The sequence below is a fragment of the Oncorhynchus nerka genome, linkage group LG24, assembly GCF_034236695.1.
Source record: "Oncorhynchus nerka isolate Pitt River linkage group LG24, Oner_Uvic_2.0, whole genome shotgun sequence".
In the NCBI taxonomy this organism is placed as follows: domain Eukaryota; kingdom Metazoa; phylum Chordata; class Actinopteri; order Salmoniformes; family Salmonidae; genus Oncorhynchus; species Oncorhynchus nerka.
The window spans coordinates 30,365,593-30,391,013 of NC_088419.1; the positions used below are offsets into that span (position 1 = coordinate 30,365,593).

Below are 25,421 nucleotides of genomic sequence, written 5' to 3' on the forward strand. Positions count from 1 at the left end.
GGAGGATGGTAAATCTTATCTGCATAACATACCTTTGTATGCCTTGTCTTTATACCTGCAGAGACAAACGTGAGCAGTTCAGTCATCTGCACCCAATATAGCTAGCCTTCAACATGTTCTTATAGCATACATCTTACCTCTATTGATTGATATCCATGTTATTGTCTAATTTCAGTCAGAATGATTTGCATATAAAAACAAATGGTATCATCATAAAACCATATCAATTTAGATCATACAAGGGACAAACCTTCCCTTAAATGGAGATCTTAACATTGTTCAGTTAAGTGCCTTCACCTGCTGTCCTTTCAAATCCAAATGTTTCAGTTGGGCAGTTAGGTTCCTGCAAGAACCCCCACCAACTAAGGTGGTTCCTTGATGAACCCCACCTACTATTGGGTTCTCGGAAGAACCTTTTGGGGGCAGTTTTCAGTGCCAAGTATCTTAAGGTTCTTCTAAGAACTATGAGGATCTTAGAAGAACCGTTGTTGAACCACTCATTTTTAAGTGTGATGCGGTTGCATTTTGGTTTCTGCCCAGATGGATGAAGCCAGCCACCGGTTACAGACCTAACACAGATCTTACTTGCAGTGGTGTGGTGCACATTTTTTTTTATTTGACCATGCCGGTCATTTATGAACATCTTGGCCATGTTCTGTTATAATCTCCACCCGGCACAGCCAGAAGAGGACTGGCCACCCCTCATAGCTTGGTTTCTCTCTAGGTTTCTTCCTAGGTTTTGGCCTTTCTAGGGAGTTTTTCCTAGCCACCGTGCTTCTACACCTGCATTGCTTGCTGTTTGGGGTTTAGGCTGGGTTTCTGTACAGCACTTTGAGATATCAGCTGATGTACAAAGGGCTATATAAATACATTTGATTTTTTAGATGAGGGAGCACAGAAAATGTAAATGCCATTATTTCCTCAATCAAAAATAACCCATTTCATTTTATAAACCAGCTAATTATTAGAATCAACTGCGCTAGATTAGGGTTAGCATGAAAATGTACATCCTGTACCATTCTGATAGCTCTCCAGGAACAGGGTTGGAGATATAAAATCTGCATAAAACACATCCTCCAATTGTATCGTTTGCCTATGTTCACACATATTGTCTCAGAAAAATGTTTTTTTTTTCAATACCCTCTAACACCAAATTATGCATACCTAATTTCAAAATAGGCCATGATCACTGGCAATCGTGAATGATAATTATTCACGTTTTACCGGTGAAACTGCATCTGCATGCCTATCATTTGATTGATTTCAATACGTTTCATGGGAATAGCCTATGCATTTCCATCTTCTTGAACTACTGTTTTGTGAGTTACAGCAGATGACATTAAATATTTGCCTTTCTTGTATATTGTTTCAAAGCATACAATATATACTGCATTGTGGCTCAGTTTTGGCACATGATATATATATATAATTTTATTATTCAGCTTCAGCTAACCATCCTAACATTTCATTCGAAATTAGATGTTTTGGGGTTTAAGGCCTGCTATGCTAATGAGTTGTTATATAAAATACCAACTAATCGTTGTGTGACCTTGCAAGACATTGATTCAGCTTTGATCTAACTTCACTAAACAAGCACCATAGTGAGAAGTGATAATCTATTCGTAATAATAAGTGATGAGTAAGACTATTAGTCATTGGATACAGATCTTGATGAGATATTTTAAATGAGTGCCCTTAGTTGTTCAAAAATGACATCGCTAAATAAACTGATTTGATTAGCTTGAACACATGGTTGCAATATACCCATCACAGAATAAAATAAAACAGAGGGCTGAACTATCAATTCATATAATTTATTTGCTTAGATTTAATCAAATCAATTGACCAAGTTGTGAACATAAGTCATTACTACGTAGAATTGCAGAAAATTCATTTTAAAACAGCCATAAAAATCAAGCTTTTGGTGTGGTGTATTCATGCATCTCAAACTATAACCTAAATGTATTATTTCTTCCAACTTGTCCCAATTAACATTTCCAATTAAATCCTGACATAGCCTACCCTAACTGGCCCTGCGTCTCAACCAATAGTCAATATAGGCTAAAGATTCCAAGCAGGGCTACCGCAACTTCCAGAGACGGTGAGGCTCTTAGGCTTTACGGTGGCCACTGGTTTGGGTGTCCTCGGCAGAATGATGTCACTGTAACCAAGTGGTCACATATCGTTCAGGGTTCCACTGCGCAAGAGCAGGTTGGTGGAGTGTTATGAACATCAAGGCACAGGTAAAAAAATAAAAATAAAAAACGCAACGTTCTATTGTTGTCAAATCTCCAATGGGCCTCTGCAGTGAACACATGTAACCAGAGAGAATACAGGGAAGAATGGATTAGCTAAAGAGACTGGTACCAGGTTTCCAGTCAAAATTCATGAAAAAAAAAAAATAGTGATATACATAATGTTAGCAGTGCTATTAGGTTTAAAATCAGATTTTAAGAGAAATTGTATTAATTCTGTATGTAGGGGTTTATGACTGTGGCAACTAGTGGCAACTAGTGACGACCCTGGTACCCAGGCTAAAATAACACTGGCATTCCAACCGCTTTTAAATTTGGAGTCTTCCAGACAAATCAAATAAGTATTTTTGCAAGTATTAACAATTTAAATTGAGTTAGGTGAAATATACTAAATGTTTTATCATTACATTTACATTAAAAGCAAGCACACACTTATACAGTATCTACTCCAATAAAAGCTGCTCTGCCTCCTCAAGAGCCTTCTCCATTTCTTCAACTTCCAAGGAGAAATGATCCCTCTCCTGCATGAGATGCTCCCGAGCCTCCATGAGATCCTTCTGAGCCTCCATGAGATCCTTCATGGACTTTTGAACATCCTGGAAATTAACAAACAATGACCATTTCAACAAGCTCTAGCTTGAACAGACTTACCAGAGGTTCCCGATGGGCAAGTGCCTTTGAGAGCTTAATGTCTTAAGCTCTCAAAGGCACTTGCCCATCGGGAATACACACAGGATTAATTATGCTTATGTCAAAGATAATGAACTTACTGTTAGTTGTGCACTTTGTTCTGTTGCCATGTCACCAAATGTCCACAGTTCACTTAACAGATCCCGGGATATATTCTGCATCATAGGAGATTTAAAAAATGAGGTCTACATCCATAAAAATAAATCACTACATACAATTACAAAGCCAGATTCCTGCAAACAAGGTCCTCTAACATTTGAGTCTAAAGGCATTTTCACACAGATTTGTGCTATAGTTCGAATCAGAGTTTGATTATTTGATACATTGTATTTTTTCCCCCATTTGGTCTGGTTGGTTTCACAATGCCAAATCTAAAACTCCTAAACAACACAAAATTACTTGCATGTGTCCATGTCTATTGGACAAAAATGCTCGCCTAAAAATGCTCGCCTTAAATCCATCTATGATTATCATGAAGCTCACTTGTGCGTCCCAATCTTCAAATTACTTTCATATGGGGGAGAAAAAAACCGCAATAGCCACTCTAACTGCAATATTTGTATATTCAGTAGCCTATATCGCCGGTACAGCCCCCCCTAACCTGCATCGAATGCACTCAAATGCGCTGCTACTAAAAATAATGTTTCAGAGATATCAAGTTAATTTCATCAAATGTAAAGAAGTAAAGAAATAAAACAGTATAAAATACATTTGAAAATGAGAGAAGCAAGGCTATATACAGACACCGGTTAGTCAGGCTTATTGAGGTAGTATGTACATGTGAGTATGGTTAAAGTGACTATGCATATATGATGAACAGAGAGTAGCAGTAGCGTAAAAAGAGGGGTTGGCAGGTGGTGGGATACAATGCAAATAGTCCAGGTAACCATTTGGTTACCTGTTCAGGAGTCTTATGGCTTGGGGGTAAAAACTGTTGAGAAGCCTTTTTGTCCTAGACTTGGCACTCCTGTACAGCTTGCCATGCGGTAGTAGAGAGAACAGTCTATGACTGGGGTGGCTTGGGTCTAACAATTTTCAGGGCCTTCCTCTGACACCGCCTGGTGTAGAGGTCCTGGATGGCAGGGAGATTTGCCCCAGTGATGTACTGGGCCGTACGCACTACCCTCTGAAGTGCCTTGCGGTCGAAGGCCGAGCTATTGCCGTACCAGGCAGTGACGCAACCGGTCAGGATTAGAGGTCGACCGATTATGATTTTTCAACGCCGATACCGATTATTGGAGGACCAAAAAAGCCGATACTGATTAATCGGACAATTTTTTTTATTTGTAATAATGACAATTACAACAATACTGAATGAACACTTATTTTAACTTAATATAAACATCAATAAAATCAATTTAGCCTCAAATAAATAATGAAACATGTTCAATTTGGTTTAAATAATGCAAAAACAAAGTGTTGGAGAGGAAAGTAATATGTGTCATATAAAAATGTGTGCCATGTAAAATATGTGCCATGTAAAATATGTGCCATGTAAAATATGTGCCATGTAAAAAAGCTCACGTTTAAGTTCCTTGCTCAGAACATGAGAACATATGAAAGTTGGTGGTTCCTTTTAACATGAGACTTCAATATTCCAAGGTAAGAGGTTTTAAGTTGTAGTTAATATAGTATTTATAGGACTATCTCTTTATACCATTTGTATTTCATATACCTTTGACTATTGGATGTTCTTATAGGCACTATAGTATTGCCAGTGTAACAGTATAGCTTCCATCCCTATAGTGTAACAGTATAGCTTCCGTCCCCCTCCACGCCCCTACCTGGGCTCGAACCAGGAACACATCGACAACAGCCACACTCGAAGCATCGTTACCAATCGCTCCACAAAAGCCGAGGCCCTTGCAGCGCAAGGGGAATAACTACTCCAAATCTAAAAGCGAGTGATGTTTGAAACAGTATTTGTGCACACCCAGCTAACTAGCTAGACATTTCACATGGGTTACACCACATTAGGCTGATAGGCTTTAAGTCAAAACAGCGCTGTGCTTGCGAAGAGCTGCTGGCAAAACGCATGAAAGTGCTGTTTGAACGAATACGGGCCTGCTGCTGCTCAGTCAGACTGCTCTATCAAATCAGATTTAATTATAACATAATAACACAGAAATATGAGCCTTTGGTCATTAATATGATCGAATCCGGAAACTATCATTTCGAAAACAAAACGTTTATTCTTTGAGTGAAATACGGAACCGTTCGGTATTTTATCTAACGGGTGGCATCCCTAAGTCTAAATATTCCTGTTACATTGCACAACCTTCAATGTATGTCATAATTACGTAAAATTCTGGCAAATTAGTTCGCAATGAGCCAGGCAGCCCAAACTGTTGCATATACCCTGACTCTGCGTGCAATGAACGCAAGAGAAACGACACAATTTCACCTGGTTAATATTGCCTGCTAAACTGGATTAGTAGATATAACTAGTGATTATGATTGATTGATTTTTATAAAATAGGTTTAATGCTAGCTAGCAATTTACCTTGGCTTCTACTGCATTCACGTAACAGGCAGGCTACTCGTGGAGTGCAATGGTTAGAGCGTTGGACTAGTTAACTGTGCGGTTGCAAGATTGAAACCCCTTGAGCTGACAAGGTGAAAATCTGTCTTTCTTTTCCTGAACAAGGCAGTTAACCCACAGTTCCTAGGCAGTCATTGAAAATAAGAATGTGTTCTTAACTGACTTGCCTAGTTAAATAAAAAGGTATAAATAAAATAAAATTAAATAAAATTTAAATATCGGAAATTGGTGTCCAAAAATACCGTTTTCCGATTGTTATGAAAACTTGAAATCGGCCATACCGATTAATCGGTCAACCTCTAGTCAGGATGCTCTCGATATTGCAGCTGTAGAACCTTTTGAGGATCTCAGGACCCATGCCAAATCTTTTTAGTTTCCTGAGGGGGAATAGGCTTTGTCGTGCCCTCTTCATGACTGTCTAGGTGTGTTTGGACCATTCTAGTTTGTTGTTGATGTGGACACCAAGGAATTTGAAGCTCTCAACCTGCTCCACTACAGCCCCATCGATAAGAATGGGGACGTGCTCGGTGCTCCTTTTCCTGTAGTCCACAATCATCTCCTTTAGTCTTGGTTATGTTGAGGGATAGATTGTTATTCTGGCACCACCCGGCCAGGTCTCTGACTTTAATACAGTACCTTAGACCGCTGCACCGCGATCAAGCTGTTTAATAGGCTGTCTCGTCGTTGATCACTGTTGTGTCGTCAGCAAACTTAATGATGGTGTTGGAGTCGTGCCTGGCCATGCAGTCGTGGGTGAACAGGGAGTACAGGAAGGGACTGAGCACGCACCCCTGGGGAGCTCCAGTGTTGAGGATCAGCATGACAAATGTGTTGCTTCCTACCCTCACCACCTGGGGGCGGCCTGTCAAGATTCAGTTGCAGAGGGAGGTGTTTAGTCCCAGGTTCCTTAGCTTAGTGGTGAGCTTTGAGGAATAGCATTCTCACATAGGTGTTCATTTTGTCCAGGTGGGAAAGGGCAGTGTAGTGCAATAGAGATTGCATCATCTGTGGATCTGTTTGGGCAGTATAAGGTTATAAGGTTACAGTTCATATAAGGAAGTAAATTCATTAGGCCCCAATCTATGCATTTCACATGACTGGGAATATACATATGCATCTGTTGGCCACAGATACCTTAAAAATCAGTCAGTATATGGTGTGACCACCATTTGCCTCCTGCAGCGCATTACATCTCCTTCGCATAGAGTTGATCAGGCTGTTGGTTGTGGCCTGTGGAATGTTGTCCCACTCCTCTTCAATGGCTGTGCGAAGTTGCTGGATATTGGCGGGAACTGGAACATGCTGTTATACACGTCAATTCAGAGCATCCCGAACATGCCCAGTGGGTAACATGTCTGGTGTATGCAGGCCATCGAAGAAATGGGACATTTTCAGCTTCCAGGAATTGGGTACAGATAGTTGTGACATGGGGCCATGCATAATCATGCTGAACGAGGTGATGGCGGCGGATGAATGGCATGAGGTGATGGCAGCGGTCAATGGGCCTCAGGATCACGCCATGGTATCTCTGTGCATTCAAATTGCTATTGATAAAATGCAATTGTTTTTGTTCTCTGTAACTTATGCCTGCATATACCATAACCCCACCACCTCCATGGGAAACTGTTCGCCCACACGATGCCATACATGTGGTCTGCGGTTGTGAGGCCGGTTAGACGTACTGAAAACGACTGAAACAACGTTGGAGGCAGCTTATGGTTGAGAAATTAACATCCAATAATCTGGCAACAGCTCTGATGGACATTCCTGCAGTCAGCATGCCAATTGCACGCGCCCTTAAAAACCTGACAATGTGTTGTGTTTTTTTTTTTTCACCTTTATTTAACCAGGTAGGCTAGTTGAGAACAAGTTCTCATTTGCAACTGCGACCTGGCCAGGATAAAGCATAGCAGTGTGAACAGACAACACAGAGTTACACATGGAGTAAACAATTAACAAGTCAATAACACAGTAGAAAAAAAAATGGGCAGTCTATATACAATGTGTGCAAAAGGCATGAGGAGGTAGGCGAATAATACAATTTTGCAGATTAACACTGGAGTGATAAATGATCAGATGGTCATGTACAGGTAGAGATATTGGTGTGCAAAAGAGCAGAAAAGTAAATAAATAAAAAACAGTATAAAAACAGTATGGGAATGAGGTAGGTGAAAATGGGTGGGCTATTTACCAATAGACTATGTACAGCTGGTTAGCTGCTCGGTTAGCTGATGTTTGAAGTTGGTGAGGGAGATAAAAGTCTACAACATCAGCGATTTTGCAGTTCATTCCAGTCACAGGCAGCAGAGTACTGGAACGAAAGGCGGCCAAATGAGGTGTTGGCTTTAGGGATGATCAGTGAGATACACCTGCTGGAGCGCGTGCTACGGATGGGTGTTGCCATCGTGACCAGTGAACTGAGATAAGGCGGAGCTTTACCTAGCATGGACTTGTAGATGACCTGGAGCCAGTGGGTCTGGCGACGAATATGTAGCGAGGGCCAGCCGACTAGAGCATACAAGTCGCAGTGGTGGGTGGTGTAAGGTGCTTTGGTGACAAAACGGATGGCACTGTGATAGACTGCATCCAGTTTGCTGAGTAGAGTGTTGGAAGACATTTTGTAGATGACATCGCCGAAGTCGAGGATCGGTAGGATAGTCAGTTTTACTAGGGTAAGCTTGGCGGCGTGAGTGAAGGAGGCTTTGTTGCGGAATAGAAAGCCGACTCTTGATTTGATTTTCGATTGGAGATGTTTGATATGAGTCTGGAAGGAGAGTTTGCAGTCTAGCCAGACACCTAGGTACTTATAGATGTCCACATATTCAAGGTCGGAACCATCCAGGGTGGTGATGCTAGTCGGGCATGCGGGTGCAGGCAACGATCGGTTGAAAAGCATGCATTTGGTTTTACTTTAAGAGCAGTTTAAGAGCAGTTGGAGGCCACGGAAGGAGTGCTGTATGGCATTGAAGCTCGTTTGGAGGTTAGATAGCACAGTGTCCAATGACGGCAGTCATCCGAAAAACCGTATATAGAGGTGGGATTCGAGATGGTCAGTGACCTGTTTGTTGACTTGGCTTTGACGAAGACCTTAGATATGGTCAGTGACCTGTTTGGACTTGCAGGATGGATATAGGTCTATAGCAGTTTGGGTCCAGGGTGTCTCCCCCTTTGAAGAGGGGATGACTGCGGCAGCTTTCAATCCTTGGGGATCTCAGACGATATGAAAGAGAGGTTGAACAGGCTGGTAATAGGGGTTGCGACAATGGCGGCAGATAGTTTCAGAAATAGAGGGTCCAGATTGTCAAGCCCAGCTGATTTGTACGGGTCCAGTTTTTGCAGCTCTTTCAGAACATCTGCTATCTGGATTTGGGTAAAGGAGAACCTGGAGAGGCTTGGGCGAGGAGCTGCGGGGGGCGGAGCTGTTGGCCGAGATTGGAGTAGCCAGGCGGAAGGCATGGCCAGCCGTTGAGAAGTGCTTATTGAAGTTTTTGATAATCATGGATTTATCGGTGGAGACCGTGTTACCTAGCCTCAGTGCAGTGGGCAGCTGGGAGGAGGTGCTCTTGTTCTCCATGGACTTCACAGTGTCCCAGAACTTTTTGGAGTTGGAGCTACAGGATGCAAACTTCTGCCTGAAGAAGCTGGCCTTAGCTTTCCTGACTGACTGCGTGTATTGGTTCCTGACTTCCCTGAACAGTTGCATATCACGGGGCTATTCGATGCTATTGCAGTCCGCCACAGGATGTTTTTGTGCTGGTCGAGGGCAGTCAGGTCTGGAGTGAACCAAGGGCTGTATCTGTTCTTGGTTCTGCATTTTTGAACGGAGCATGCTTATCTAAAATGGTGAGGAAGTTACTTTTAAAGAATGACCAGGCATCCTCAACTGACGGGATGAGGTCAATGTCCTTCCAGGATACCCAGGCCAGGTCGATTAGAAAGGCCTGCTCACAGAAGTGTTTTAGGGAGCGTTTGACAGTGATGAGGGGTGGTCGTTTGACTGCGGCTCCGTGGCGGATACAGGCAATGAGGCAGTGATCGCTGAGATCCTGGTTGAAGACAGCAGAGGTGTATTTGGAGGGCCAGTTGGTCAGGATGACGTCTATGAGGGTGCCCTTGTTTACAGAGTTAGGGTTGTACCTGGTGGGTTCCTTGATGATTTGAGTGAGATTGAGGGCATCTAGCTTACATTGTAGGACTGCCGGGGTGTTAAGCATATCCCAGTTTAGGTCACCTAACAGAACAAACTCTGAAACTAGATGGGGGGGGGGCGATCAATTCACAAATGGTGTCCAGGGCACAGCTGGGAGCTGAGGGTGGTCGGTAGCAGGCGGCAACAGTGAGAGACTTATTTCTGGAGAGAGTAATTTTCAAAATTAGTAGTTCGAACTGTTTGGGTATGGACCTGGAAAGTATGACATTACTTTGCAGGCTATCTCTGCAGTAGACTGCAACTCCGCCCCTTTGGCAGTTCTATCTTGACGGAAGATGTTATAGTTGGGTATGGAAATCTCTGAATTTTTGGTGGCCTTCCTGAGCCAGGATTCAGACACGGCAAGGACATCAGGGTTAGCAGAGTGTGCTAAAGCAGTGAGTAAAACAAACTTAGGGAGGAGGCTTCTGATGTTGACATGCATAAAACCAAGGCTTTTTCAATCACAGAAGTCAACAAATGAGGGTACCTGGGGACATGCAGGGCCTGGGTTTACCTCCACATCACCCGCGGAACAGAGAAGAAGTAGTATGAGGGTGCGGCTAAAGGCTATCAAAACTGGTCGCCTAGAGCGTTGGGGGCAGAGGATAAGAGGAGCAGGTTTCTGGGCATGGTAGAATATATTCAGGGCATAATGCGCAGACAGGGGTATGGTGGGGTGCGGGTACAGCGGAGGTAAGCCCAGGCACTGGGTGATGATGAGAGGTTGTATCTCTGGACATGCTGGTTGTAATGGGTGAGGTCACCGCATGTGTGGGAGGTGGGACAAAGGAGGTAACAGGGGTATGCAGAGTGGATCTAGGGGCTCCATTGTGAACTAAAACAATGATAACTAACCTGAACAACAGTATACAAGGCATATTGACATTTGAGAGAGACATACAGCGAGGCATACAGTAATCACAGGTGTTGAATTTCGAAAGCTAGCTAAAAACAGTAGGCGAGGCTAATCAGCTAACACAACAAACAGCAGGTAAAATGGCGTTGACTAGGCAACGGGGCCGACAGGTAAAACAAACAAGCAGAATGGAGTACCGTGATTAATGGACAGTCCAGCGTGCGTCAGCTATGTAGCCAAGAGATCAGTGTCCAGGGGGCAGCGGTGGATGGGCAGGGAAGCTGGGCTGGCGAGTGTTATCCAGGTTTTTTTTTTTTTTTAACTAACAATGACTAGCTTGTAGCTTGTAGCTAGTTAGCGTCTGGAGGTTCTTGAGTGTGTCATAAAAATAAAATTAAAATTAAAAGTAACAGCGATTCCGTATCACATTGGGTGAGGCAGGTTTCCAGAAGGTATAAACAAATTAAAAATCAAAAAGAGATAGAAAGTAAATGGGTTCAGAGAGTGATTGGGACGCGGTGGTTCAGACGGTTAGCAGGCCTGTGCTAACAAGCTAACAGTTCGTAGGCCCGGGCTAGACAAGGTAGCAGTTAGCGGACCGGAGCTTGACAAGCTAGCCGTTAGCAGGCCGAATTAGCAAGCAGGGAGATACCGAGGGCTAGAGAGTTAACCTTTGGGGGACGTCGCGATGGGGTGAGTCTGTTTATTCCTCTTCATGCGGTGACGTCGACAGACCGGTCGTGGGCCCGGGTAATTGTAGCCCAGGAGTATGCTACAGGTGCTCTAGTATGCTAGGTGAGCTGGAGACACAGCGATTCAGAAAGCTCGCGGGCCTTGGCCAGCAGATGGATCTTTGGCGATGTCGCAACGGAAAAGCCTGTTGAAACCACCTCGGACGATTATGTCGGCGGACCAGTCGTGATGGATCGGCGGGGCTCCGTGTCGGCAGTAGAGGGTCCAGGCCAATTGGCAAAATAGGTATTGTTGGACCTCTTCGGCTAGTCGGGAGATGGGCTTAGCTCGAGGCTAGCTCAAGGCTAACTGGTGCTTGCTCTAGGACAGAGACGTTAGCCAGGAGTAGCCACTCGGATTGCAGCTAGCTAGTTGCGATGATCCGGTGTAAAGGTTCAGAGCTTGCGGTAGGAATCCGGAGATGTGGTAGAGAAAAAGCAGTCTGATATGCTCTGGGTTGATGTCGCGCTGGTGTCCTAGTTAGCTTTGAAGACCGCTAGCAGTGGCTAGCTACTAGCTAGTAGCTAGTTAGCTGGCTAGCTTCTGATGAGGGTTCCGGTTCTAAAGTATAGAAAAAGCAGATCCGTACCACATTGGGTGATGCGGGTTGCAGGAGAGTATATTCAGCACTATATTTACACCAGACAGGACGGGACAAGACAAAACACACGTCCGACTGCTACGCCATCTTGGAAAACCAAGGTACAGTTCTGTGTGACAGAACTGTACATTTTAAAGTTACCTTTTATTGTCCACAGCACAAGGTGCACCTGTGTAATGATCACGCTGTTTTGTTGGTTATTTTTACCCCATTTTTCTCCCTAATTTCATGATTACGATCTTGTCTCATTGCTGCAACTCCCCAAAGGCTTGGAAGAGGTGACGGTCGAGTCATACATCCTCCGAAACATGACCCTCGAAGCCACGCTTCTTAACATCTGCTCGCTTAACCCAGAAACCAGCTGCACCAAAGTGTTGGCGTAAACGCTGTTCAACTGACGACCGAAGTCCGCCACTAGGAGTCGCTAGAGCGCAACGAGCCAAGTAAAGCCCACCAGGTCAAACCCTCACCTATGTGCGCCACCCTATGGGACTCCAGGTCACGGCCGGTCGTGACACAGCCTGGGATCGAATCACAGGGCTGTAGTGACGGCGCAACACTTTAATACAGTGCCTTAGACCGCTGCACCGCGATCAAGCTGTTTAATCAGCTTCTTGATATGCCACACCTGTCAGGTGGATGGATTATCTTCGCAAAGGAGAAACGCTCAGTAACATCTGTACACCAAATTTGAGAGAAATAAACTTTTGTGCATTTTGGGGATCTTTTGTCAGCTCATGAAACTAACACTTTACATGTTGCGTTTATTTTTGTTCAGTAACATTAACGTCATATATTGATAGTCCTAACATTAGGTCTATGTTATCTAGCTACTACATAACTAGTTAATACGCTTGCTAACGTTAGTGGCTCAATTCTTAAGAGTATCTTGGCTACAGCTAGCTAGCGAGCTAACGACACGCTTCCTTCACCGTGGAGTTTAGTCCGCTAACGTTAACTATCATCAGCATCAAGGAGAAGTAGTAAGGTAGCTAACTCTCATTTACACCTCCACACCCACAGAATAAAACAATACTTAATGGATAATTATTCCGACGTATCCAATTAGCAATAAAACAACGCTTCCTTACCGTGCACTGTACTCAATGACAAAAACCACAGAAACTCAATTTTTGAAAAGAGCCCAAAGATTTAAAAAAACATATATATATTTGAAAATTGTGGGAACGTCACTTCCGTACCACTTGGTTTCAACACCAGTTATTTATTTTTTACCTTTCCAAAATATTTTACAGTAAAATAATCTTGCTTCTCAGATAAAAAGTATCCCCCTTTAAAAATCAAATTTTATTCGACACATATAAGGTGCAGAAAAATGAGTATGTGCTAGCCGTGCAGTTCATTAATCAATATCAATATTAACGATACAAGAGTCAAGTCAAAAATAACAAGTAATAGAAGAGGTAGTAGGAGTAGTAATTGTGGACTGTATTTACACGGTATTTACAAATATAGAGTGGGTGGTGGCTTGATCATGGAGTAGAGTAAATTACATATAATATAACAGCACTGTTGACTGTGTGTGAGAGAGTTCTGAGTGCGTGCTTGTGTGTGTGAGTTTATGGGTTTGTGTGAGTTTATGGGTTTGTGTGCGTGTGTTTTTGTGTAAATGTGTGTGTAGGGGTTGGATGTGTGGGTAGTTAGTGCAAATAATCTCTGAGGTGCAGGTCTGTGCATGGAGACAGCCAGAGTTAGCTGTGTAGCATGCTGATGGCCTGGTGGTAGAAGCTGTCTCGGAGCCTGGTGGTCCGAGACCCAATGCTCTGATACAGCTTGCCAAAAGGTAGCAGAGTGAACAGTCTGTGGCTCGGTTGACTGGAGGGGCAGGGAGCTCGCCCCCAGGGATGTATTGGGCCGCCCGCACCATCACTCTGTAGAGCCTTCCAGTTGAGGCCGGTGCGGTTGCCATAACAAGCGGTGAGGCAGCCAGTCAAGATGCTTTCGATAGTGCAGCTGTAGAACGTTTTGAGGATCTGAGGGCCCATGCCAAATCTTTTCAGCTTCCTGAGGGGGAAGAGCCATTGTCGTGCCCTCTTCACCACTGTGTTGTTGTGTTTTGACCATGATAGATTCTTAGTGATGTGGACACAGAGGAACTTGAAGCTCTTGAACCGCTCCACTACAGCCCCATCAATGTGAATGTGAGGGTGCTTGGCCTTCCGTTCCCTGTAGTCCACGATTAGCTCCTTTGTCTTATTGACGGTGAGGAAGAGGTTGTTGTTCTGGCACCACACTGCCAGGTCTCTGTTCTCCTCCCTATAGACTGTCTCATCATTGTTGTACCAGGCAGTGATGCAGCCGGTCAAGATGCTCTCGACTGTGCAGCTGTAGAACTTCTTGAGGATCCGAGGTCCCATGCCGAATTTCTTCAGCGGTGTTGAGAATTAGCATGGCATAGGTGTAGTTGCCGACCCTCACCACCTGGATTCTGCCTGTCAGTTGTTCAGATTTGATCCCTTCCAACTAGATTTTTTGGATGAAACAAATTAACAGAATACCCTTTATTATCAACATTTTTATTGTTGCCTTTGTGTTTCTTTTACACATAAACTGGGAACAGTATCAATGGAATAACGGAATAAAAAACAGGTCCTGGCCCTGCCGATATGAGTTGTTTTGGAGTAAGTAGGGCTTAAATAACAAGTGGAGTCCAGGGTGTTTACACGTTTATACTTATTTCCAGCGTTCGATGTAAAAGTGGCGTAATATTTATTGACGTCCAGGGGTGGCAGTATAACGTTTATTTCCACACAACTCAGATAGCGTAAATAAGAAGGTTATCTGACTGCGCATGCTCAAGAGAGGGCGGTTAAATTCAAAACCAACAACAGCTTTGACGCTTAATAGCTGGCATCTTAAAATTGTACTTGAACAACTAGTAGCTACACGGTACAGTAGTTTTGTGGCAAATTAACAACGTATTATCTTTGCAATGTTTTAACATTAATGTGTTCAAGTAGACTAGATGGCTAAGTTAACTAGCTAACATTAGCGAGCTAACATTAGCGCTTGACTTGTGACACAGCTAGCTAACCAGCTAGTTCGCTAGCTAAGTATTTTAATAATTGTCATTCAGTGTATTAGCAAACGTGGCTAGTTAAGTAGATGTGTGTATTTTTCTTTCACACATCGAGCACTCAGTTATCAATGTGAACGACGATTGCTAGCTAACCAGTTAACGTGTTTATGTCAATGTATTTATTTCATAACTGTCGGCGAAGATGGAGCCGCCTGATGCTGCATCAAGGACGGAGTGAGTGATATGTTTGTTGATAGCCCAATTGTAGTTCCCTATCCCTGGCCATGACCTCACTCTCCGAAGGGGTCTCAGGGGGGTGGGATATGCAAAATGTAGAATTATATTCTAATTCACACGTTTAATAATACACACTTTTACATGTGTGAAATAGGACAAATGTAATTATTGTTACGTGTCTCGTATTTCAAGTATAGCGTTAATATTACTAGGTACGTTAACTGCTTGGGTTTGTTTTCTAAATTGCAACAGTGATCATGTTGGATCCTCCAAACGGCGTATTTCTTCGGTTAGTACAACAGTTGCTCATAACACTATTTAGTTTGAGAATGTTTTGTCAACCATTTTAACAGCACGTCTCTGAATTAATATTGTATCCACATCTAATTAGATCCTGAAAGTTCCACGGACATCTATCAAATTCACTGGCCCAGAGCTAGAGGAGAGTCGGGTAAAGACTAAATAGATAGCAGTTGGGGAAATTGTGAATGTCTTTGTCATTTTACTCAATGCATTATTGTCTTCACAAGGTGGAGGTGGTCAAGCCAGTAGAGAAGAGGATCTCCAGAAGAGTCAGTTTTGCCACTTCCAATGATGTTCTACTGTTTTCAAAGTAAAACGTTTTCGCTGTGCCACATTTGGAATTTAAATTACAATGCCACGAAAATAAGAAACTCTTATAAAAAATGTTATTACCTTTTCGTTATCAGAGATGTGAAGAATGGCTCCCCTGTCCGGAGTCCTCTAAAAAACCTCACAACTAGTAAGTAAGCCTACTGTATGCTTGAGACATTTCTTGTTTTCTTCTCAATGTAGAGCAGCATATGATGCTTCACAATACTGTGTATTTAAGTGAGGAGGCTCATGCAATTGTTTGTTTCACATTGGCTGAATTGTTTTACGTGTGACTGGTTTTGCAATTGCTAAACAGTGAAAATGTGACAATATTAACTCGGGCAGTTGGGTTTGTTTTACTTTCAATTTATCCAACCTTTCAAAAAATGTCCATGTTTTTTCATGTAACGTATTTACAACTGAAATGCAATTTGATTTAACAGCGGCAGAAAACATAAGCATTCATACGGGTTCCATTGAAGGTTCTCAACCAATCACAGGTATGCCTAAAATCTAGTTATTAAGTAGATTTTTTGCATTCTCAGTAGGTACTGTATAAATCACTCAGTGACCACCATGCCTTTAACTGTTATGCACCGTCATTTGTAAATGTAGGCATGGAAACCTTGTTGAATGCTCCCCTCCATGTTTCACAACAAAGAAATAAGGTAAGCTATCACTGAGAAATGTGACTCTTTAAATTAGACTTTCAATTGGCGTAGCTACATTCTTCCCATGTTTATATAGGTACATAGAAATTCATAACAATAAAATATAATACGAATAGTATTTTAACTATTGCCAAAAACCAAGGTACATTGACAATTCTTTCATTGACCATGCCAGTGCGCTTCTTACCTGTGTTAATTGTTGTTGCTGTGTACTTAGCTATTCATGAGACACTAAAGTCATTGTTTCTCCTAATAGGAAAATGTCATGTTCAACCAGGATGATTATGGGGAGAAAACGATGATGTTCACAGGAGAGGACACAGCATTTATGGATATGACTCACAGTCACACAATACTCATCGCCAATGATTCAGAATCAGTTGTTCTGCCAAATGAAATCAATGTGACTACACCTACCTGTGGAAACATGGATTTTACCTTTTCAATGGAGAAAGGTAAAACTGGGTGTTTTCAGGACTCAACAGAGAATTATGCCCCCTTTAAAAACCCTTCCTCCTTAGCCAGAGGTATAGATCCAGAGTTTGAACATTTCCTTGCCAGTATAACGAAGTCAAGTGGCCCCATGTGTAATCCAATAGCTCCCAAATCCTCAACTACTGTGGCATTCCACAGAGCTGCATCCCCTCCAGAAAAAACGAACAACAGACGTTTCCTTGCTGCGCTCAATGCCCGCAGGTCAGGAGTTGATAAAGAGAATCAGCTCCCAGCTTTGTCAGCAACGGGGGGAGACTGTACAGTGGGCTCAATTATCCCTCAAAGGCAAGGGCCTCAGTTCATGAATACATCTACGATGCAAACTGAACAAGATCATATGGATCTGACAAAAAGCCATACCACTTTGATAGATGGCAAAGGAGTTTTTCAGTGTGTGCAAACTGTAAGCTCTGAAGAGCAACGGCTTAGGGGAAGCACTTTCAGCCAGGTAACTGTCTCTACTGATCCAGATGAAATGGAGTTGACCAGGAGCCAAACTGTTGCCATTGACTCCAAAGCCATTTGGATGTTTGGGCCAAATCCCTCTCAGAAAATTGAAAGGAAAAGTGTGGTCTTCACATCAGATCCCAATAAATCCCAGATCTTCTCAGGTGATGACCATGGCATGGAAATAACTTCAGCTCTCAATGTACCTCTCCAGGAGAATGTGTGTGCTCCGACCAAGAAAGGTGAATCATCACCCTGGATGTTTCTCCCAGAAAACAGAATCTCCTCCGTTCAGCAAAATCAACAGACCTCTTATCCATACTCAGATGACATGGAGATGACAAGATGTCAAACAGTTGCCATTGATTCCAAAAGTGTAGCCCTAACAGGGAATACAAGGAAAAGTTTGTCTTTTATGCCAGCCTCTCACAGAGGTGTGTTTTTTTCAGAAGATGGCAATGGTATGGATCTGACTGAGGCCCTCACTGGAAATATTGTGTCAAACAGCCATATAGCCATTAATAAGCCACTACAGAGCTTGTTCCCCACAACAGAGATGTCCTTTCACTCTGATCTGAGTACTAACATGGAGATGACTTCAGGACAGAGAAGTAATAAAGTATTGGAGCCTGCATCCTCTGATCCTGATGACATGGAAATCACAAAAAGCCTAACTGCTGTAATTGATTCCAAATATTGTGTGATGGAAAAGCCTTCTCTTAGCAAACCGAAGACCAAGTTTGACCTGGGTCTATCCTATGTGCCACCATCTATGGAATATGGCAATTTCTCAGACAATGCTAACAGTGTGAAGAGGGCGCTGGATCAGGTTAAACGTTTTTCTGTAGCCATATCGGATCCTGATGACATGGAAATAACTAGAAGTCAAACTGTTGCCATCGACACCAAAAGCCTCAATGTGGTCAATCGCATACAAAACACAAGGAAAAGTATATCATTCATGTCAGCTTCCAACAGACCCAATCATATGTCAGAGGATGGCTGTGGTATGGACATGACCAAATCTCTCACTGTGTCTATAGATCACAGAAATGGTCTGAACGTGACAGATGAGACCACTGGCAGATTGTTCCCCATATCAAAACACCAAAAGGAAACATTTGAGAAGAGCCTGATTAGAGCAGAGCTTAGTACAGATGACATGGAAATCACAAGGAGCAAAACTGGGGTTATTGACACCAGAGGTTTTTGTGGTGTAACTCCTTCACTCCAAGGTGGTAGAGGAAGATTTGTCAGCTTTTTGGATTCAAATAAAACTCTTATTGGGGAGGACAACAATTGTATGGAGATGACTCAAGCTCTCACTGCACATATATTAACAAATGTGTCACATTCTGCCCATGGGGGTGAGACCTTAGCTAGGATGTCCACAATCTCAAAGACAAATTTCACTGGAGCAAAGGGCAATCATTTCGTGGAAGTGGGTCACAAACCTGATCAACGTTGGGCATCAGATTCAGATGACATGGATATGACGAGAAGTCAGACCGCTGTAATTGAGTCTGAAAACATCAAGATGGGGAATCGTGACCCTTTCATGGGAAGGCAACATTTATCCAGTGTGAGTAAGACCCTGCAGATGGTTCCTCTGGCAGGGCAGAGTGCACATGGTGAGATTATGTTTCAGTTAGGTGTTGAAAGCCTCTGCAGTAAAAAGGCACCTACATCTTCTGACTCTGATGAAATGGAACTGACAAGGAGCCAGACTGTTGCAATTGAATCCAAAGTTATTAACATTATGTTTTCCCCTGAAACAAATCCACCATTAGGGAATGTGTCAATTAGTCAGGCAAATGATATGGAAGTGAAACGAGTAGCAGAAGCGACACGTTGCAGAAATAATCCTGTAGCTGTACCCTCTAACCTGGAGGAGAAGAAAATGGCCAGAGATGAAACTGAAATGTTTTCTGAGGATCATGAAATGGAGATGACCAAGGCTGTCACAATGCAAATTGAACAACATGCACCTACCAATGTGAAGGGCCCTTCATCCACCACAAATGCAATTTCCTTGTGTCTACCGGAGGGTCACCCTAGAGAAATCCCCACTAACCTTACAGAACACTTTGACCTAAAGGGATTGGCAGACCGAAATGATCCTGATCTGAAAGATGAAGACTGCTCCTTTATTCCTAACAATCCAGAAAGCTCTCCCATTGCCTCTTCAGTCTCAACAGAAGATAATATACCTTTGAAAAAGGCAAAGACCAGGCGAATGAGTTTGGCAGATCTGCAGTTGAAACTTAATCATATGAGCCGCATGATAAATGAATCCACTGAAGTGATGGGTAGCTGCACTGCACCTTTATCTCACCTGATGAGGACCTCTGACCAACACAATGTAGAGACAGAATGCTTCTCAACTGTAGACTATGGGTCTAAAACCATGGGATTAATGACTGAGAGACCAACAAGTGTCAACTTGGAAGACCATATTATTCACAATGACAAACCTAATATGACTGCTCCTTTAAACTTGAAAAGTAAATGCCTTGCATCACGACTGTCATTTGGTGGTTTCCTGCCCAAACTCCCACAAATAGCCAAACCCTCTGAATCAAACCAGTCCAATAACGTGACAGATTTTGGGAAACTTCTGAAGAAGAATAGCTTGGGTGGCACTCATGAACTGAGGAGCAACACCTCGATGGAGAACATTGATGATGAAGTGCTTCCAGACATTAGCAGTGAAGAGGACTTATCAGAAACTATGGACACCAAGTCACCTCAGAGGGTCGACGACAAAGGAAATCTTTTTTTAGGCAAGGTGGTCAAGGATGTTGTGGAGCATGAGGTCTTTAAAGAGCCGGTCCTAACTGTTACCCAATGTCAGAAGAGGCCCCTACCAGAAGAGGGCCATGATGACTCCATGGATGAGGTAAAGAGGAATAAGCCATCAACAGAAAACATCAGAGAAATGGTAAATACTGTTTTTCATTTAATCAGTTCACATTTATTTTGTTAAATGTATTCAATACGAGTTAATACTTTTAATTTTTTCACATTTTATCTTGACAGATCCCCCACACACAGGTAGTTCAGTGGGACAGTAACTGTACAGGAGCTGCAGCTGATGGCTCCGGCAGCAACTCCAACCTCCGATGTGAGGGCACATTTGAGTCGTCAAGTGAGTTTTGAGGCGCTTTTACTGCTCATTTCGACTGTCTCATTCAAACATTCATCATCGCCTTGTCTGTCTTGATCCCTTTTAAAGTGCATCGTCTTGGTTAGGTAGGCAATACTAACTTGATGCCATTTTGCAGCTTACAGACAAAGCCAATTCGAGTCCCTGCTTGACAACACCGGGGACTACACATCTGATGTACGGAAGGTATGTCAACAACTCCCTTTTATATTGACTATTCCTGTTACCACTTCCGATATACTGTGTTTTCATTGCTCTTCCACATTTAATTTCAGAAACTCCAAGATGGCAGCATTACAGTGGCTGAGTTCCTGAAACTCTTCAGCATCGACTTTGTCATCCATAAACCTCGACAAAGTATTCTGCCTGCGAGAGTAAATCTTAAACTTTTGTCTTTAGAATTGAATTTTGACACACACAAAAAAAATACTAGTAACTTTTGAGGAATTATTACAAGGAATAATACTTACTGACTGACGCTCACAATAAACATAGGTGCTAAATACAGATTTTCATCTCCTTAGATTGTGTCGGATCTCGATCGCAAAACAGAGGACTTGTTAATCGAGAAACATATCAACCGTCCCAAACAGAGGGTGTATGAGACAGACTGCCAGATACTCACAGAAATGGTGGAGGGGTATGTTTAATTATGCATGTCATTGTGATGCTTTACATAGCATTTTATTTACCGTAAAATGAAGTAAAAAAAAAAAAAAAAAACTGCTCAAATCTGTAACCTGCTTAGTAAATAACAAGCCATGTATGTTCATCCCTTTGGTGTACTTTCTGATTTCAGGTTGAAAGCACGTCTGAGAGACCAAGACAGTCTTCTGCAAAGTGTTAATGGAACACTTTGGGAGGCGGTGAAGGGCTTTTCAGATGAAGAGGTGTTTAACTTTGTCTTTAATTTTCATTGGTTATTTATTAATTTCCCTCTTGCTATTACTAGTCAGTTTGATCCATTTGGGCCACCCCTCTTGATGTTGTGGCTTATTTTCCCCAGTTGCTGCTTGTTGGTTCAAAGTTGAAAGAGAGGAGGACATTCTTCAGAAAGAGAAGCAAAGTGCGATCTCATGAAATGAAAGCAGTTTTGTACTCTGACCTTGTGCGCACAACTCGGGTAAGACCCCTGATGAGAACAAAAATCCATTTGCTTTGTTGCTCGTAACCTTTGACTGAAAAATACTTATGCTTTCCACATTTGTGTGTGTGTGTAAAACTCGGCTAATAAACTGTTTCATTGGCCTCCCGGGTGGCGCAGTGGTTAAGGGCGCTGCACTGCAGAGTCAGTTGTGCCACCAGAGACTCTGGGTTCGCGCCCAGGCTCTGTCGCGATCCGGGAGGTCCGTGGGTGACGCACAATTGGCCTAGCATCGTCCGGGTTAGGGAGGGCTTGGACGGTAGGGATATCCTTGTCTCAACGCGCACCAGCGACTCCTGTGGCGGGCCGGGCGCAGTGCACGCAAACCAAGGTCGCCAGGTGCACGGTGTTTCCTCCGACACATTGGTGCGGCTGGCTTCCGGGTTGGATGCGCACTGTGTTAAGAAGCAGTGTGGCCTGGTTGGGTTGTGTATCGGAGGATGCATGACTTTCGACCTTCGTCTCCCGAGCCCGTACGGGAGTTGTAGCGATGAGACAAGATAGTAACTACTAACAATTGGATACCACAAAATTGGGGGTAGAAAAACATAAATGAACTGTTTCATTGATGTCCCATTACATCTTCACAGGAGGCACAACATAACTTGAGAGGAAATATTGAGAAGACCGATCAGTGTCTGAAAGACCTTGATGAATGTCTACATGACTTGGAAGATGGTATATTGGATTTGAGTTAATCTCCTTTTGAGCCTTTCATATTCTCTACTGTAATTCAATTTGAACCAATGGACTTAATATCATTGCATTGCACAATGCATGCTTGTCATCCTGTTAAGATAATTGAGGTATTAGTGGTGGTAATTGATTTTGAATTTCAGGTTTTGTCATGCTTATTCTTTCTTCTGTCTGCCACAGAACTTGCAGCTGTGGAGGGCACAGGGGTAGAGGACTGTGAGCCAACCTTGAAAGCAAGGCAGCAAGGTAACGTATGATGCCACAATCTTTTTTTAAATGAAATGTTTCATGATTAATCAATGGTGTGCTTGGTATTTGACATGTTAATGTTGAATTACGTTCTATCAGGGTTGGAGAAGGTCAACAAAGCAATTGTTAAAAGTGAAAGGTAAGTCTACATGGCTTGAAACATGGCTTGAATTTAGTGCAAATAAATTTTATTTTTCTTTGTTGTCGCCAGAGCTACGGTCTCTATTGATACTTTAATTTGTATTACTTTACTGCCTTCCACTGGATGTGCCGAGAAATGGAAACCATTTGTTTTTCTCCACAGGCAAATGTGTGAATTGAAACTACAGAAGATAAACTCTGTGGACAAAGTGGACAGACTCCGAAAGGAAACTCTGGAACTTGAGAAACATATTGCCATGCTGGATAGGTCCGTGTCTCATTTTCCGGACATTTTTCCTCCCTGCTTATACACCTACTATTCCATTCAACTTTGAATGACACTTTTGGCCTCTTTTGGTTTCAGAGTGAATGAATGGAAGTTTGTGCAGAAAGATGACATGAAGACAGTCTACAGCTTTCTCTACGAGTCCTTGCTGTTGGAGGTGCAGTTTGACAAACCTGACGGTATGATGTAGTGCTATATATTCCTTCATGGTATAACTTTCCTTGCACCAAAAGTGCTAGTATGTTTATAGTAGTTTTGCTCTGCAGTTTTTTTTTCTCCAAAGGGTTGCTTTAAAACAAATGTCAATGTTTTTCTAATGCTTTGCTCTTTTATTTAGGAGAGGTCTGTGAACAGACTGAGCGTAACATCATGGACATCACATTTCAACGCCAAATGGATGGTGGGAGAAATTAAGCTCGGACACTAATGTAGAATATTTTCTTGGTTCTCGCCGCACACGGGACTATTGCCTTGCAAACTCACCTTTTCTTTCTTACAGATGAAAAGTCACAGTGCTACTCTCGGCTTGTACACAATCTGCTATGCCAGTACATAGGCAGTGAAACCACTTGGTTCAAGAAGTACCCCACCAGTCGATACATTCCCATGGTAAGTGTGAGGCTTGGTTAAAAGGGATGATCCACATGACGTGAAGTCCAGAAAAGGGGTTTGTATTGCATTGCATGTCCACAGAGGTTCCGTTTTGGCTGTATAATATCTGATTCTCGCTCTCCAGCTGCTGCATGATGTGGGTCTGGTGGTAAGCCGCTGTCGCCTCCTGGGAGAAGAGATCCACCTGATGAAGAAGTGGGGCGCTCTGAGGCTGGACATCCTGGACATCAGCTGTGTGGACACACAGTAAGATCACACACCATAGAAACACAACTCCTAGACTAGACAGATCCCCCATCAGACCACCAGAGAATGTTGACTTAAATGGGACTGTCCTTTCTAGGGAATTTTGTAGATGTAGTTCCATTCAACAGCTTTCTGAATGCAAAACTCATTATTGTTTTGTCCTCCTTTATTTCAGAGTTAGAATCCTATTCTCCAGTCTCAAGTCGTTTAGCAAGTTTGAGATGACAGTAGCCGTCACCTCCGCCTACCCCTTCGGTCTCTTTCATGTGCAAAACTTCCAAAATCACATTGGAAATGCAACGTAAGACTTCATATTTGTCTTCTCACACATGTTTTGTTTCTAGTTTTACTGGTACATTGTTGCAACATTGCACCTTTAACAACTAACACTATAATACTTTGTTTTATATATATACAGAAAAGACCAGGTGGAAGACATTGTATCATCAGTCACACCAGCCAAGAACTACTTGACCAAGATTGTCAAGAGGATCCATGAAAGTCTGCTGTGCTGAGACCAGTTCCAGTCAATGGGTGTTCTATGTAGTGCAGGGCTGCCCAACCCTCTTCCTGGGGATCTACTGTCCTGTAGGTTTTCAGTCCAACCCTAATTTAACACACCTGATTCTACTACGTAGCTGCTCAACAAGACCTTGACTAGCTGAATCAGATGTGCTAAATTAGGGTTGGACTGAACCTACAGGACAGTAGATCTCCAGGATGAGGGTTGGGCAGCCCTGATGTAGTGATTGAAAATGTGTATATGTTTCAATTCCATTTATAAATGTTCAATGCCACATTGTTGTTTTTTTTTTTTTTTACATGTTTCCTACCATATGTTTTGATCATTTGTATAATTTTTGTTCATAAGGGATCAATAGTAATAGTTGGCCATTTCAAACATCCTTGATGTATTTCCTCTAGCAAAACTATGGCAAGAATTACAATAACTGAAAAAAGCTTGAGTGGTACAATAACATTTAGTCTTTTGTTAATTGTCTGAATCATTATTAAAATGTAACTGCAACTTTTACCCATTTTTTCTCTGTATGATAACAATCACTGGTTTAACATAGAATTGTTAACCTGGCTCTTCAGTTCTCTCTGAACAAATGGGGGTTTCAGATCATATCTGGCCGTCATACAAATATATACAGTACCAGTCAAAAGTTTGGACATCTACTCTTTCATGGGTTTTTATTTTTACTATTTTCTACAATGTAGAATAATATTGAAGACATCAAAACTATGAAATAACACATGGAATCATGTAGTAACCAAAACAAAGTGTTAAACAAATCTAAATATATTTCAGATTATTCAAAGTAGCCACCATTTGACAGCTTTGCACACTGGCATTCAATCAGCTTCACCTGGAATGCTTTTCCAATAGTCTTGAAGGACTTCCCACATATGCTGAGCACTTGTTGGCTGCTTTTCCTTCACTCTGCGGTCCAACTCATCCCAAACCATCTCAATTGGGTTGAGGTCGGGTGGTTGTGGAGGCC

At 42.6% G+C, this 25,421-nt stretch overlaps 1 protein-coding gene and 1 long non-coding RNA gene across 3 annotated transcripts; one reads left to right on the top strand and one right to left on the bottom strand.

Moving 5' to 3' along the window:
- Positions 1-1,798: 1,798 nt before the first annotated feature.
- On the bottom strand, positions 1,799-13,056 carry LOC115107317 (uncharacterized). Its single transcript, XR_003860182.2, has 3 exons — positions 12,960-13,056; positions 3,026-3,100; positions 1,799-2,851 (listed from the first exon to the last, which is right to left on the bottom strand). It is a non-coding gene; the product is annotated as an uncharacterized LOC115107317 (long non-coding RNA).
- Positions 13,057-14,703: 1,647 nt separating this feature from the next.
- knl1 (kinetochore scaffold 1) lies at positions 14,704-24,946 on the top strand. Of its 2 annotated transcripts, XM_029631492.2 has the most exons (25): positions 14,704-14,778; positions 15,111-15,142; positions 15,398-15,434; positions 15,537-15,596; positions 15,676-15,758; positions 15,856-15,908; positions 16,204-16,260; positions 16,376-16,428; positions 16,688-20,314; positions 20,413-20,521; positions 20,658-20,725; positions 20,815-20,913; positions 21,064-21,179; positions 21,339-21,429; positions 21,546-21,662; positions 22,274-22,361; positions 22,560-22,625; positions 22,728-22,767; positions 22,933-23,037; positions 23,134-23,234; positions 23,393-23,455; positions 23,555-23,664; positions 23,792-23,913; positions 24,089-24,214; positions 24,332-24,946. In XM_029631492.2, the coding sequence occupies exons 2-25, from the start codon at positions 15,111-15,113 to the stop codon at positions 24,426-24,428; spliced, it is 5,520 nt and encodes a 1,839-aa protein (XP_029487352.1). In that variant the 5' UTR covers positions 14,704-14,778; the 3' UTR covers positions 24,429-24,946. The 2 variants fall into 2 exon arrangements, with proteins under 2 accessions (XP_029487352.1, XP_029487351.1); XM_029631491.2 differs by having other exon boundaries at positions 14,720-15,142.
- Positions 24,947-25,421: the final 475 nt, after the last annotated feature.